The 13,270-nt window shown below is 46.4% G+C and overlaps 1 protein-coding gene across 5 annotated transcripts in view; it reads left to right on the top strand.

Annotated features, from left to right (window-relative positions):
• The window catches only part of TMEM104 (transmembrane protein 104), a 56,993-nt gene that overhangs the window by 8,710 nt on the left and 35,013 nt on the right, over positions 1-13,270 (top strand). For 4 of the 5 annotated variants that reach the window (XR_003535553.1, XM_027691396.1, XM_027691398.1 and 1 more), the window contains exons 7-8: positions 2,756-2,855; positions 3,637-3,745. Coding sequence is in view for 4 of the 5 variants with exons in the window: in XM_027691396.1 (XP_027547197.1) it covers positions 2,756-2,855; positions 3,637-3,745 (209 nt within the window). In the remaining variant the exon portion in view is untranslated. The remainder of the gene's footprint in view (positions 1-2,755; positions 2,856-3,636; positions 3,746-13,270) is intronic. The other variant, XM_027691399.1, reaches the window with a different exon arrangement.

The following is a 13,270-nucleotide window of genomic DNA, read 5'->3' as shown; positions in this document are numbered from 1 at the left end:
TGATTTCTGTGTTAGGGATCCTCCCCGGGGTCTACTGAGCCCGTCGCAAAGGGATGAATCTGTCTGCAGGAAGGCCACTGGAACAGCTGCAGACTTAACTTGTGACTTCCAGATGGGAAGAGTCTGGGGCAGCTGTAACTCATTTGCTGCTTTCCTTTCCTCTGAGCTCAGCAATGAGGCTTCATCCCTGTCGCTGAGTCCTGGTTCAGAGACACCCTCTGGTCTGGGAGCGGCTGCAGAGACAGACAAGTGAAGTACCTCCCTCTGCAGATCCGTGCTGAGGTGCTCCCTCATGATGGCTGCGCACAAGGGCCTTCAGTAAGGGCTCAGTGACCAGTGTCTGCTGCCTTGTGCTGAGAAACTGGGCCACACTGGGGAATTCTCAGCTCCAAGCACCAACCCGTGTGGTTTCACAGCTCACAAATGTCTGGGTGGGTGTTTACTCACGATATACGAAGCGTGGATCCAAACCCAGGGTGTCTCAGGGCTTTACAGCCTTCAGAGGGAAGGCTGGTGAAAGCTGTGCGATAGACCTCAAAGCCTCTGATTTCTAGTGAGTTCTCTGCTCCTTTCCCTTGACTGATTTTTATTTTCAGCAATCTGACAGGAGTTGAATCTGCAGTCCTAGGAGGTAAGCTGGGGATAAATCTCAATTTCAGACTGTCTGTTTTCTTAAAGGGAGCTGACTTAGGTTTAGGCTGTGAAGAGCCTGTGTGCTCTTTCGAAAGAGCTGGCTCTGAAGAACTGCTCTGTTTCTTGTTTTAATTTTTTTATTTTTTAATATGCAGTGTTGGGTGCTTTCTTCTGGGACCAAGTAGTCATTTATTGCAGTAATGGATTGCAGGCATATCTATCATACTGTTTCCTCACAGGAAGTCATTGATTTTTTTTTTCTCCCTGTTTTGTGCCCAGTAATGAAAGTATTGATTAGGGAGGGTCAGCAGCAGTTTATAAAAGAACTGATGGTAAAGTCTTCCTGTCTTCAAGAAGATGAGTTTGGGAGAGGACTCTCACCTGGACTTCCCACAGACAGGGAAGTCTGCACTGAAACAGGGATACAGTGTGTGCTGTTGGTACTGGCTGGTGCTGCTGTGGTTGTGTCAGCCTTATTTTGTGTGGGGAGGGCGGCTGAGGCCTGAGACCAGTGGAGATCCCAAAACAGAATCTATCTTAGTCTGTAGTACTAAGCTTAGTGTGTCTGCAGTTTCTGTCCTATTTCAGATATTTTGTTATAACCTTCAACCCTTTTTAATGGGAATTTGGAGAAGACTGGTAGGTAGTTTGTTGCTGTCTCCAGAACAGTACAGAGACTCCTTAACTGTGAAGCCATCTTCAATCTTTCACAGAGCCAGAAAACAAGGGGGAAACTTGTATGGAATGATCTGACAATTTCTGTAATATCTCCATTTGTCTCTTTAGACAAACAGGAACAAGTCTAGAGCACTGACTTAGTGCTGCTGTACAGAAGCAGGGAAGTTTTCTTGCTGCTTTCCTGATACAGCCCCTTTTTAGGAATGTTTTATGCTAAGTAGGCTCAGCATATTGATTAATTCATTTAAATGAAGGAAAATGTTTCCTAACATCCTGAGGTCCAGGGGCAGTATGATGGCAAAACATGAGAAAACTTTGGGGCATCTAAGCTGTAGAAATATGAGTCCACATTCCTGCAGCAGTGTTGTCCTTGTTGGTAGTTGTCACAGCTGTAAGTGTGAGGTGAGGCTTGCACAGGTGAATTGATTTGCTCAAGCTGCATTAGGATTAAGCATCAGCTGGCATCATGCAACTTGAAAGTATGGGCAGGTTCCTTGAGCTGTTTTCCTTTGGTGTCAACTTCCTAAATGAAACAAATGTGAGGGTTTTTTTCTGTAACTCACCTGTCTCTGAACTAAAATGTCTTCCAATTTTTTTTCCTTGGGGAGATTTATACAGACTTGCTTGGAAGAAGAGAATCCTGTGGTCTCATCAAGCGTTTCTTTATCCCTGCAGATTTTAGCCCTCCTTGTTGTGCCCCAGTAAGGCTGTTCTGTGCACCCAATTAATTTGTGCAAGACTTTTTTAATCTGCTAGGTGAAGGCAGGGCAAGCTTTTTCTTTTTTTTAAGAAAAAAAAAATTCAAAAAATCAGTAGGGGCATGAACAGCGTATGTGGTGGCAGAAGGGTAAGAGGGCTGAGATACAGACTTTTAAAGCTTCGCAGAATTGTACCTTGGCTCAAGTTGCCAGTGGTAGGGAATCTTCCAAAGCAGCTCCGTTTCAGCCCTGTGGAGTCTGAGCTCTGCAGGGCCAAGTCCCTAATGTGAAGGTCTTGCAGGTTTGCAAGCAGAGGGTTTGGAATCAGCAGAGACTAAAAGCATCTTCTCTCTGCATTTCACTGTTTGTCAGACTGTGCTCACACCGAGTCTGAGAGCATCAGCTGGATGTTTGCCTGTGGCTGTTCCAAGCTGACAGCTTTGTCTGGCAGGTGACTTATGTGAGACCTGTTGGTCTTGACTGCAGGATGGGCTTGAACTAGAGGGTTTAGTGTCAGTGCCAGGTATTGAAGGAAGCAGAGTGGAGCTCTGAGGCCCCCCATGCCCCATCAGATCCTGTGCTGTGGTAAGTTCCCTGAGCCTGGGTGGAGTTTGCTGCAGAAGGAAGGAAACTATGGAGGCAAATGATGATTTTTAAGATCTTAAAAATTTTGTATATTTGAATTGCAGAGTACAAGAGTTTCTATGTACTCTGCAGTATGTGGATAATATTTCCTTTTTCTGCAGTGGGTGTCAACCTCTTCTATTTCTGCATAATTATCTACCTCTATGGAGATCTGGCAATCTACGCAGCAGCAGTACCAGTCTCTCTCATGCAGGTGACCTGGTAAGTGTGCTTATTGCTGAGGGGTTGGATGCTAACAGGGAAGAGGGCAGGCTTTGGATTTGATGAGGTTATAAACCTCACTAGGATCAGCTCTACTTTCTGAAGAGTGAAGTGGAGAAATGACTCAAATACAGCTCATCTCTTGAGGGTGGGAAGGTGAGGTTGCTCTTTATTCCCCACCCGAGTGCCTGCTGCCTGCCTGCAAAGTAGCTGACCTGATTCCAGAGCCCTCAGGTGGGAAGCACTTCCAGCTTCAGCACTTGTAGACATGGGACTTGTTGCTCAAAAGTTTGATTGCAATACTCTGCAATATTTTAGCTTCTCTGTCTCTTTGGGTGAGGGCTGAGAGGTGTGATACTTATTAAGTCAGAGACCAGAGAGTGATGATGTTATGTGGACTTCGCACTGGACTGAGAGTGATGCCTTTCTCAAAGAAACAGATAATGAAAAAGAGTGGTTTGATCAAATCTGGGATGGGCTGGATTTGGACTTGTGTCTTGGAAATGGAAAACCTCAGTGATTGCTATATGACCTAAACTTGCCAGCTTGATGACTGAATGACCAGTCTTGCAAATAACTGCAGGTAATTCGAGAATTTGCTTTTAAATGCCCAGTACTCAGTGACTTGCTCTGTTATACAGTCCAGAAAGCAGAATGAGGGAGGGTGTTCAGGGAGGGAGGGGAGAAATGGCCTCTGCTCATTCTTCCTTCTTGAATGCAGGAGAGGGGAAGACATCTGCTAGGAGTTAATTACTGTCTTTTGTTCTCCCTCCTTTCCCAGCAGTGTCACTGGCAACCATTCTTGTAGTGTTGGAGATGGCACAAAGTACAACGACACAGACAAGTGCTGGGGGCCAATTCGGCGAATTGATGCTTACAGGCTGTACCTGGTGAGTTTCTGGAACTGGGATGATCATTGTTGCCACTTAAACTTTGCTTCTAGTTATAAAGATTTTTTTTTTTCCTGTAGAGAGGATGTAGTTCAAGTGAACAACACGGTGTGAAGCTTTTGGTTCAATCTGGCCCTTTTGGCCATATACCTCCTTCCTGGTTTTGGTGACATGGCTGTTGTGTGAACTTGTTGGCCATCAGAATGATCCTTATGGTTTTGAGTTTGAGTTCTGTCCGTCTTGTTTTGTAGTTTTGTATTGCTTAAGCAGGTGAGATGTTCTTGCCAAAGGCTGGGTTTTTCTTCAGTGGGTTTTTCAGTGGCTGGCTAAGTAATATTCACTTGGGGGTAATTGTTGTCAAGATACTGAAGTATATTAAGCTCACTCGACTGCTTTAGAATATAAAATATCCTGAGTTGGAAGGGACCCACAAGGATCATTGAGTCCATTCTTCATGTGAATAAAATTGTTAATGCTGCAGGAGAATCTGCTGTTTGAAAGATGATGGAAACAGCCAGCTTAGACAACATCCAGTGCTATATGCTGCTTTAGTAATAGCTTTGTCTAGTTCAGGATTGTCTATTGCATCTATTACTGTGCTGGGGTTCTGCTGTGAAACCAGGGTTTTTTCCCAAAGGATGATGAACATGGGTTTTCTAGAGCTTGGGGAGTGTTGAGTGCTCCTACCTGGAGACATGTTGGTAGGGCAAAAGGAAAAGAGGATGGAATGCCAGTACTGGATAGTGTGGCTTCTGTTAAGGGTCTTGGTGAGAATTTCAAGAAAAAGGAGTGCGAGGAGTGAGGGTGGCTGTGTGTGCACAGAGAAATCCAGAGGTAAAGACTATTTGAGGCAATTTTGCAGTTAGTACATTTTGGACGTGCAGTGGATCACATCCCTGAGTACACTTGTTCCAGCATTATTGCAAAAGTAAGAGCTGGGCCTCGGAAATATAAGTGAATGTCAAAGTCTACTTAATAATTTAAGAGAAATATTATTGCTTTATTAAATTGTGTCTTGGTCTGTTTCTTTAAAACTTCCAGAAGATTGAAGATTTCCTTCCTGAATTTCAATAACTCTCCCTGACCCAGCAGAAGGAGCTAGTCAGAAAAGGCAGACATGCATTAATTACTGCCTGCATCTCTCGGATATTATGTCTATAATTCATGAAGATAATTGTTGTTAGGACTTGCAAAATTAAAAAAATTAAGACTGTGTAAGCATTAGACTTGCAGTCTGTGTACATAACTCTCAGAGGAGCTTTTCCCTCTGCTTGTCTTGTGGATTTGGAGAATAAATTTCTGCAAAGTCTTGGCTAGTGTTAATCCTTTCCTGCTCAGCGACTGGGATGAGGAGGTTTCAGTGCTTTTTCTCTGCTCCCCCTTAGAAGGAGGGAGGAGTTGTTTGTGGGAGAACAGACCAGTCTGTAGTGGGTTACTGCTGGGGGGCAATTCTCACCATAACTATTTTCAGGGGACTGCTGGATGTCAGCATTACCTTCAAGTGGCTTTCTCTTAAGGTCTCTAATGCTTCTTACTGGGTGAGTGTGGGAGTAAACTGGGACTTGTTCTACCTCCAGTTCTGCTAGTCCCACTCCCTGCTTGACCTGTGTGCTTTCATGCTCCAGAAAACAGAGATGACGGTGACTTCTCTAGGGAGAGGTAAGAGATGTAACCATATATAAAGCATTCAGACCACAGTACTGACCACGTCCTTGAGTTTGGGCTGCCTCTCAAGTGGCTGCGATGGGTCATATTTTTCCCCCTCTATCCTGGTTTATATTTTCCCCACTGTCCTGTTTGCAATGTGGACAACTAATGATCAGTTGAGCTCTTGAACTTTCTAAGAGAAACCTGGGCATGGGAGAGCAGGGGGAGGAAGTCACTTCAAGCAAAAAATTCAGTAGTAAACCATTGTAATTATCTCTACATATTTAGTCCAAGCTTGTCGTGTATAGAAGTAGAGTTTTGACCATGCAAGAAAAGCTGAAACGTGCTTATCTGAAGAAGAAAAGGCAACATGACAGGAGGGGTGAAATGCATCAGGAGCACAGCTATTCTCTTGGTCCCAGGGGATCATACCCACAGAGAACTTGCTCTGTTGTCTTAACTTTCTTTTTTGAATTCTTGCTTGATGGAATAATTTGGGTTCCACGTTTCAGTGGACAAACAAGGTCTCTTTTTGCAGACTAAGTTCCCCTGTGGCAAGGGGACAGATGGACACTGTGATCCCAAAAGAAAACAGCTGAGTTTTTGGATCAGCCCTTTTGTCCTAGATGTCTGCCTCTAGTTTTCTTACCTCGTCCTAATACTGTATTTAGGTTAAAATGACTTTTAGGAGAAAGATGGGTGGATGTAACTGGAACCTCTTGCCCGTTCCAGTGAAGCAGTTCTCTGAATATGTAGTGTTATATTTCATACTCCGTGCATGACCCCACACAAAGCCTATTTTGGACTACCAGGAGAAATAATCTATTTGAGGTTTTCTGGGCAAATGGTGCCAATGGGAGCTGTCTTGTGCCAAGTCCCACCAGTCTGCCAAAGACCTGTGCTGCCTTCCTCCTGTCGACTCTTTCTCTCCCAACACTGTGTCTTCTTTTCAACAAAAATAATTTCAAACATTTACTCTTCAAGCTGGGGATGGAGAGAGGAATAATGACTGACGTAAAAATCCTTTTTCACGCCTTATTGTCCAAAAAGGCCTCTGGAAGCTGTCTCTGCTCTGATTACTGTGAATGGAAGCTGAAAACTATGTACATAATGAGAATATTTAGACAGATTAAATTCTTCTCTTGAGACTTCCTTGTCTGTGCAGCATCTTTATTGCTGCTCCAGGATTTCACACCTAAGTGTGACTGCAGAGTCTTCAGAGACCACTAGGCCCCTATTAACCTTTGTCTGAACAAATGGTTGTCTCGCTTCTTGTTTATAAATTGCTTTGAAAAATAAAGGTTTGCAAAACAAATAAGTGAAGGCAAGTGCAGGAAATATGTAAATAGACTTCTTCTCCTGTCCCATCACTTGCTGCTAGTATTTGCCTCCTTTTTGGGAGGTTTACAGGGTGAGCCTTCCCATGCTGTTCCATGCCTGCGAGGGCAAGACCCCACAGGGCAAATGGGCTGGAAGGAAGGCATGTGTTGGGCAGCCCAGTGACCTTGTTGAAGGCAAGCACTGATCACAGTTAGAGCAGATCGATGGCTTTCTATCTTTGCTTCAGATCCATCACCACCCTGTCATGTCCTCGACAGCTGGAGTGACTCCCAAGTCCCTTGGCTGTCTCTGGCAATGCTGAGGACGGGGTTGTGTTCTTTCCCTGCTGAATTCACACTTCAGTGCAGTCACTTTATCATGCTTTCTGTAAGGTCCACGGGGCCTCTGCTGTGGAGGCTGTGGGGCAGGGGCAGTGGATTTCAGTTTCAGATCTTTCCTCATAATACTTTCTTGTCTGTCTGTTCCAGTGATGTAGAAATGTGACATGCTAGCCTCTGTTTCTAGAAAGCAGATACTGAAATAAATAAGAGATTAAATCCCGGGGATCAGCAGCCATTCAGAGTGTCTGATCCAAACTGCTCTCATGACCTGGCAAATGACGCTTCTCTTCTGCACCAGGGCAGCTGTTGAAGTTAAAACCTCTCTTCTCTTCATCCCTCCTCTTCTGGCCATCTGGGACATGGTGCCTTCCCATGATGGAAAGGAAATGGCTTAAATTCTCAAGGGGAGCCGTATGCCTTTGAGAAGAGGCACTGGCACAGGTACTCCTGGTAGCCTGGCTCGGTAGCGCGTCAAAGCTCCCAGGTGCATCTGTTCTGTCTGAGTCTCTGTTGGTTTTTTTAGCTGATTGGGAAAGGGACGCGGCATCCGCTTGTGCCGGTTCACAGATGCTGCAGTATCGCAGGCAGCCCAGCGGGTGCAGGCCGGGCGAGGATGGGAGTGCAGATGGTTTAATGGAGATTATCCCAGTTGGAAACGTGCTTGTGCAGTGAATAAAATGAGCGGGCTCGCAGGCGCTCACCATCCCTCTTCAGGAGGGGACAATGTCACCCCGGCCCGACACTCTGATCAGTGACCAGAGCGGGGCTGGGCTGCAGCTGCGGGAGGCTGTGCAGGGGGGTGAGGAGGAGGTAGTCTGAGGACACACGTACAATTGCTCAGTGCCAGCAGAACTTAATCGGCAAATGTGAGAGCTGTGCTGATAAGTGTTGATGTAGATCCCGTCCGCCGCGGTGCGGTGCTGCCTTCCCGGCCCGCTCCGGCTCTGGGCTGGAGCGCCGTGCTTTGTGCTGCCGGTGTACGTGCTCTGCTTCCCTCCTCAGCGTTTCTCCTTCCCAGCTGTGCCTTCACCCTGCTCTGGGTAAAGGTAGCTCTGATTTTTGTTGTCAAACCGGATCTTTCCAGATGTGTTTACCTGCACTAGGGCAGTTTTATTGGCTTGTTCAGCGTGCAGTGCTTTTGTGGCCTGTCTGTGGTTCCCTTCTGGCCTCTGTAGCTTTTTTTTTTGTGGGTTTTTTTGCTTTATATTTTGCCTCCTAGCAGTGCTATGAGAGGAGCCCTCATGGCAGTACTTGAACATCCATGCTTGATCTAAGCTGTCTCTTGCCAAATGGGAGCTGGAGCAACAGAGCTGGAGCAGTGCTGCGAGCAGAGTGCTGCTTCCAAGGGCACCTGGGTTTGCTCCGCTGTTCCCTTTGCAGCAAGTGCTTTTCCTCTGCCCTGCCTTCCTCAGCTGTGCCCTGCAGCAGCATCCGGTAATAAATGGGTCACAGCTGCTATCTCCTGGATATTTATTCTTACAGGTCTCAGTGTCTAGAGACCTTGAGAACCAGTGGTGGGGAAGGAAGCTGCCTCACTGGCTGGAGCTGGAGCAGGGAGGGCTGAGTTCGCAGCACTTCAATGAAAAAGGCTTGGGGTGTTTGTCCTGGGCTCCCAGAGTGAGCCAATAAAAAGGAAGAAAAGCTGATGGAAGTTTATCCTGATGGTGTGAAGCCATCACCTTGTTTAAATAAATTGCTTAAACTGTAGCATTGTTGTGTTCTAGGTTACCTCAGCTTGCAGTAAGGATGCATCAGGACTGGGGCAGAATTAGCATGTCACCCTGCATATCCTATAAGAAGTTATTCATGGTAAGACCTTCTTGCCAAAAATACCACATTATATTCCTTACCACAAATGCTTTGATGTGGTTTATTATGATACTGATATAGAAATAGAAACAAATGTGCAAAAAAGGCAGCTGTTACTTCTTTGCATAGATGCAGTTCTGAAAGCCTTCAAAATAGGGAAAAGCTTCTCAAGGATCCAGAATATTGTGCCATTACTGTGTACACAGGCACCCGAGTTTTGAGCCATTGCTCTGGCAGGAGATGAATTAGAACTGCATTAAGCATTAATTTCAGTAACCCTAACTGTTACAGGTGCCTCTGAAATACAGCTTTGCTTGGCTAAAAGCCCAGTCTCGGGGGCTGATTGGAGTCTTCTCATGCCTCTCATCTAGTCAGCTTCCAAAAAGTGAGGTCAGTTAAGTTGTTGCTTTGGTCTGAAGTGGTTGAAATAGTACAAGAGCCAAGTTCAGCTAAAATAAATGGTGTTTGGATGTGGGATGGGAAGGCAAGTCTCAGCTCTTTTTATTGTGCAACTAATAGGTTGAAGTTGGCACACAGCCTTGTTAATATGGTATAAATCCTGCCTCCTTCATCCTGGTCCATTCTTCCATGGGCTCATCAATAAATTCTTTTGACTGCTCGCTCATCATATGCCTGTGACAGATGAACTGGCTCTTCTGGAGGTTCCCACAGCCTTTGTGTTTCCTAATGCAAAGGAAACTTCAGATAATAACTGGCCTTGTGAATAAGAGGTTCTTCCTGAGCTGGCAGGAGGAGAGGCAGACAAGTGTGGTGTTGTGAGAATGAAATATAAACTTGTTGTACTAGTGACCTAAGAGCTGGAGTTCAGCTTCTGATGTGTGATTTTTCTTGCCTCCTTGTAACTGATGGCATTTTGAGTAAAAGAAACATCAGCCAGAAGGCAAAGCTCCCTGCTGCTAGGGCTGGATGGGAGAGTCAGCCTTTGGTACCAGAGTGAAGCAACTGCAAGACCACGGATTGAAGCAACTAGCATTAATGGATTAGCTTGTCTCTTTTCACTGGAAAATCAATAGTGCAGGGGACTGGAATGTGTTTTCTGTACAGAGCTGTCTGTTCACTTCACAATGAGAAGTGGGTTTTTCCTAAGTGGAGCTTGGGTTGTGCTGTCACTTGGATGCTGAGCTTTTCCAAAGGCCCAATCCTGTCCCTCTCCTGTCCCACCTCCAGCAGGCTGGCAAGAGCTGTCTGGAAGGAAAGGGTGCTGTGCTGCTGCTTATATGCCCGGCCAGGTGTGCTGCAGGGGCTACCACCCCTTAAGAGAAGCAACGTGGCTGCTGTGATGGGGAGAGACCATTGGTGAGCTCAGACACACTTCTCTGTTTGCTTTTGGGCACTTCCTGCAGGTGGGAACTCACCAGTGGCGGTACTGGGCTCAAACCACAGCCCGTCTTCCCAGCACAGCCACCCTGGCAAGGCTGAGAGGCCATGCTGCTGCTGCTTTCCCTGAGTAAAGCTGTCCTTTGGAGTCAGCTCACTTGGACAGCAAGGCACCAAAGCTGACACTGTTCTCTCCTGATACTGGAGACCAATCTCTCCCAAATAGGGCAGGTGTCAGAACCGATATCTGTGATCACCCGCTCCCTACACCAAGTTGTAATAGTTTAAAAAGGGCCTTTTAAAATTCCTTTCTTGGGCTAGACCGTTTCAGCAGGCTCACAAATCTTTCATTTTCAGAACACTTGTAGAAAATAAGTAATAAATATCCCCTGTGCAGTGTTATTTTGTGCTGTGGTAGCGACAGCATCCTAGAAGCCAGAGTTGGAGAAGACCTGTTAAGTCAGCTAAACACTCCCCTGGGAAATGCAATATAAGCCTTTTTCTCAACAGCATATTTTCCAGTATTTTGCTCGCTGCTTTAACATCAGCTTTGTTTTTAAACAGAGGTCTGACCTTGCTGCCTGCCTGATTCACATCAGCGTTTTTGAGTAAGACAGCAGTCTTGATCTCTCATCCCCTGAAATGATCATTTAATTCCTCAATGTGCAGGTAGAAAGCACCGGGGCTGGAGAACTGTGCAGTTATGCCTCTTCAAACATTACCAGCGGCTGGAGAGGAAAGAGCTCTGGACAGACTGGTATCTCTTTATACTCCTAAATAAGTCTGCAACTTCTTAATATCATCCTAAATTGCGCTTTATGTCTGGGTGAGATCACTGACGCTCTTGTCCAAAAATGTGGATTTTTGGACTACATCAGCAAATCCCACACGTGGCTCATGCTTCTGTAAGCAGGACTATAAATACAAATAATGCAGCTGGGATTTATCTTGTAAGTTGAAGTCAGTATAATGCTCTGGGGCAGAGCTGATCTCTGAAGCCTGTTGCACGGGTTTGGTGTGCACTATACAGGGAAGGCAGAGAAGGAGGCTGGGAGCCACAGACACCCCACTAGCCCTGGGCACCAAAGCTTTATATCTTCTTTTGTGCTGCTGCTAAGTAGTGTGGGATGTCTCCTTCCCTTCAGGCAACTCCTCTCTGACACAGTGAGCGGGTTAATGCTGTCCCTGAAGCTGAATCCTCCAGGCAACTGGAGAACCCTGTGAAACTCAACTGAGAAGTTTGTAGGGGAAAAAGTAAAGAGGGAAAATAATGGCCTTGTTGTGGGGGCACTGTAGGTGTTGTGGCAGACAAGGGGTTAGTGGCCTTCAGGAACATTCATCCTTGCTGAGCCCAAGTACCTCCTACCCCTGGCAGCTTGTAGCTTGATATGTTTGCAGGGCCCTCTGTGCATCTGTGTCACACTGGTCCACATCTCCCTTGCTTTGTGCTGTCTATCCCAGGGGCTTCTGTAGTCAATATAAATATTGTTGTAGTTGCCAATGCCCTGCCAGGAGAGGCTACGAATATGCAGGAATTTCAGGAAGTATCTGTGTATAAAGATGATGCCCTCGCACTTTGTTGGAGGGAACTCATTAATCTCTTGTACAGTGCTAATAAACTGGGCAGGCAAGGGACAGCTTCTCAAGGTCACCCAGTGTCAGGGAGGAGGAAAGCTCCACTTTCCTACCCTGTGGGAGATCAAAGCAAGCTGGTGGTGGGGGCACAGCCAAACTTGGCTCTGCAGCATCTCTGCTGCCCTTCCAAGTATCACAACCCAACCATTCAGCTCTCCTGCATCCATCCACTTTGCTGCTTCCCTCCTGCTTGTTCAGATGCAATTAGGAGATGCAGAATAAGGGGGAGCCAGGGGTCAAGGAGGCGGTAAAGTGATTACAAGATGCTGCAAAAGGCTGTGCCATAAATACTCCAATGATGAAAAATTAGATGCCAGTCACCTCGGGGTTATTGCTGGCCTCTATCTTTCTCTCGTTGTGAAAAATGATAATGGAAGCGTATTTACCCCAGAGAGTGCAAGCTTGCCGCTGGCTGTGGTCCTGCACACCCCAGGTGTGCCAGGGAATGCAATCTTTGCACTGAATGACTTTCTGAAAACACTTTGTGCCTGAATTCCTTCAATTTAAGTGGAAGAAGAACTCAGTATTCCAGAGTGTTCTTTTCAAAGTGGAAAGTTTCTAGTACTCAGAGATGGGCCAGCTCCAGAAACAGGCTGTGGCCATGAGTGAGGGTGGGGAAGGGAGAGGAGAGCAGCACCCTCAGATACTGCCTTGCTGTCTGTGTGCTGCTTCTGCCTTGGCCTTCCAGAGCTGCATGTAGAGGCTGCTCAGATGCTGGCTTGTTGTGTTGGATGCCCAGCAAGGTCAGAGCTTGTAAGGAGCTGGGACAACTACACTTGTTTGCTGGCTGAGCAGTCAAAATCAAAACCTAGTGGTGGGCTAGAGCCTTTGAAAATCTACAGATAATATTTACATCTGCTGAAGTCGGTAGCTTTGGGGACACAAGTGCTTCTTTCCATCTCTTGCAGAAGGTCTTCCATTTGGGAAGAGGCTCTGGGGTCACTGTAGCACCGGAACCAGGAGAGGCAGCATCCAGCTTAAAGGGTACTGTGGGCGTGAGTGGGTGAAAAGCCACTCACTTCGCTGGCAAAAACCAGCCTGGCAGCAGCTGAGGTCTTAGTTCCTGGAGGATATCTCCTCCCTGCCTGAAGGAATTGGGGAAAAAGGAGGGAGAAGGATCCTCAGTGCCAGGAATACGCCTCCTGTGAGTTATGACTATAAACCTCTGCCAGGTGTCCCGAGAGCGGCACGTTAATTACCGGAGCTGCTGTGGCAGCAGATGCCTGCTGTACCCAAAGCGTTACTGCCCTTGTTTCTTTATCTATAAATATTCCTTGTGGGATGTCTGGCAGCTGCATCCTCCCTCCATTGTGACTTCCTGACTCTACAGGGGATCTGGAGGTTAAAATCCCTCTTGCCTCCCAACTTCTTTGAGCAATCCTTGTTCTGTAGCTGGTTTATCTCTTTTCAACCAACTTTGAGCTTCATAACAGCT

This window comes from Neopelma chrysocephalum, unplaced genomic scaffold (assembly GCF_003984885.1).
Source record: "Neopelma chrysocephalum unplaced genomic scaffold, ASM398488v2 Primary Assembly neopelma1_84, whole genome shotgun sequence".
Taxonomy (NCBI): Eukaryota; Metazoa; Chordata; class Aves; order Passeriformes; family Pipridae; genus Neopelma; species Neopelma chrysocephalum.
The sequence above is the reverse complement of the archived record's forward strand: the minus strand, read 5'-3'. Positions and strand labels throughout refer to the sequence as shown.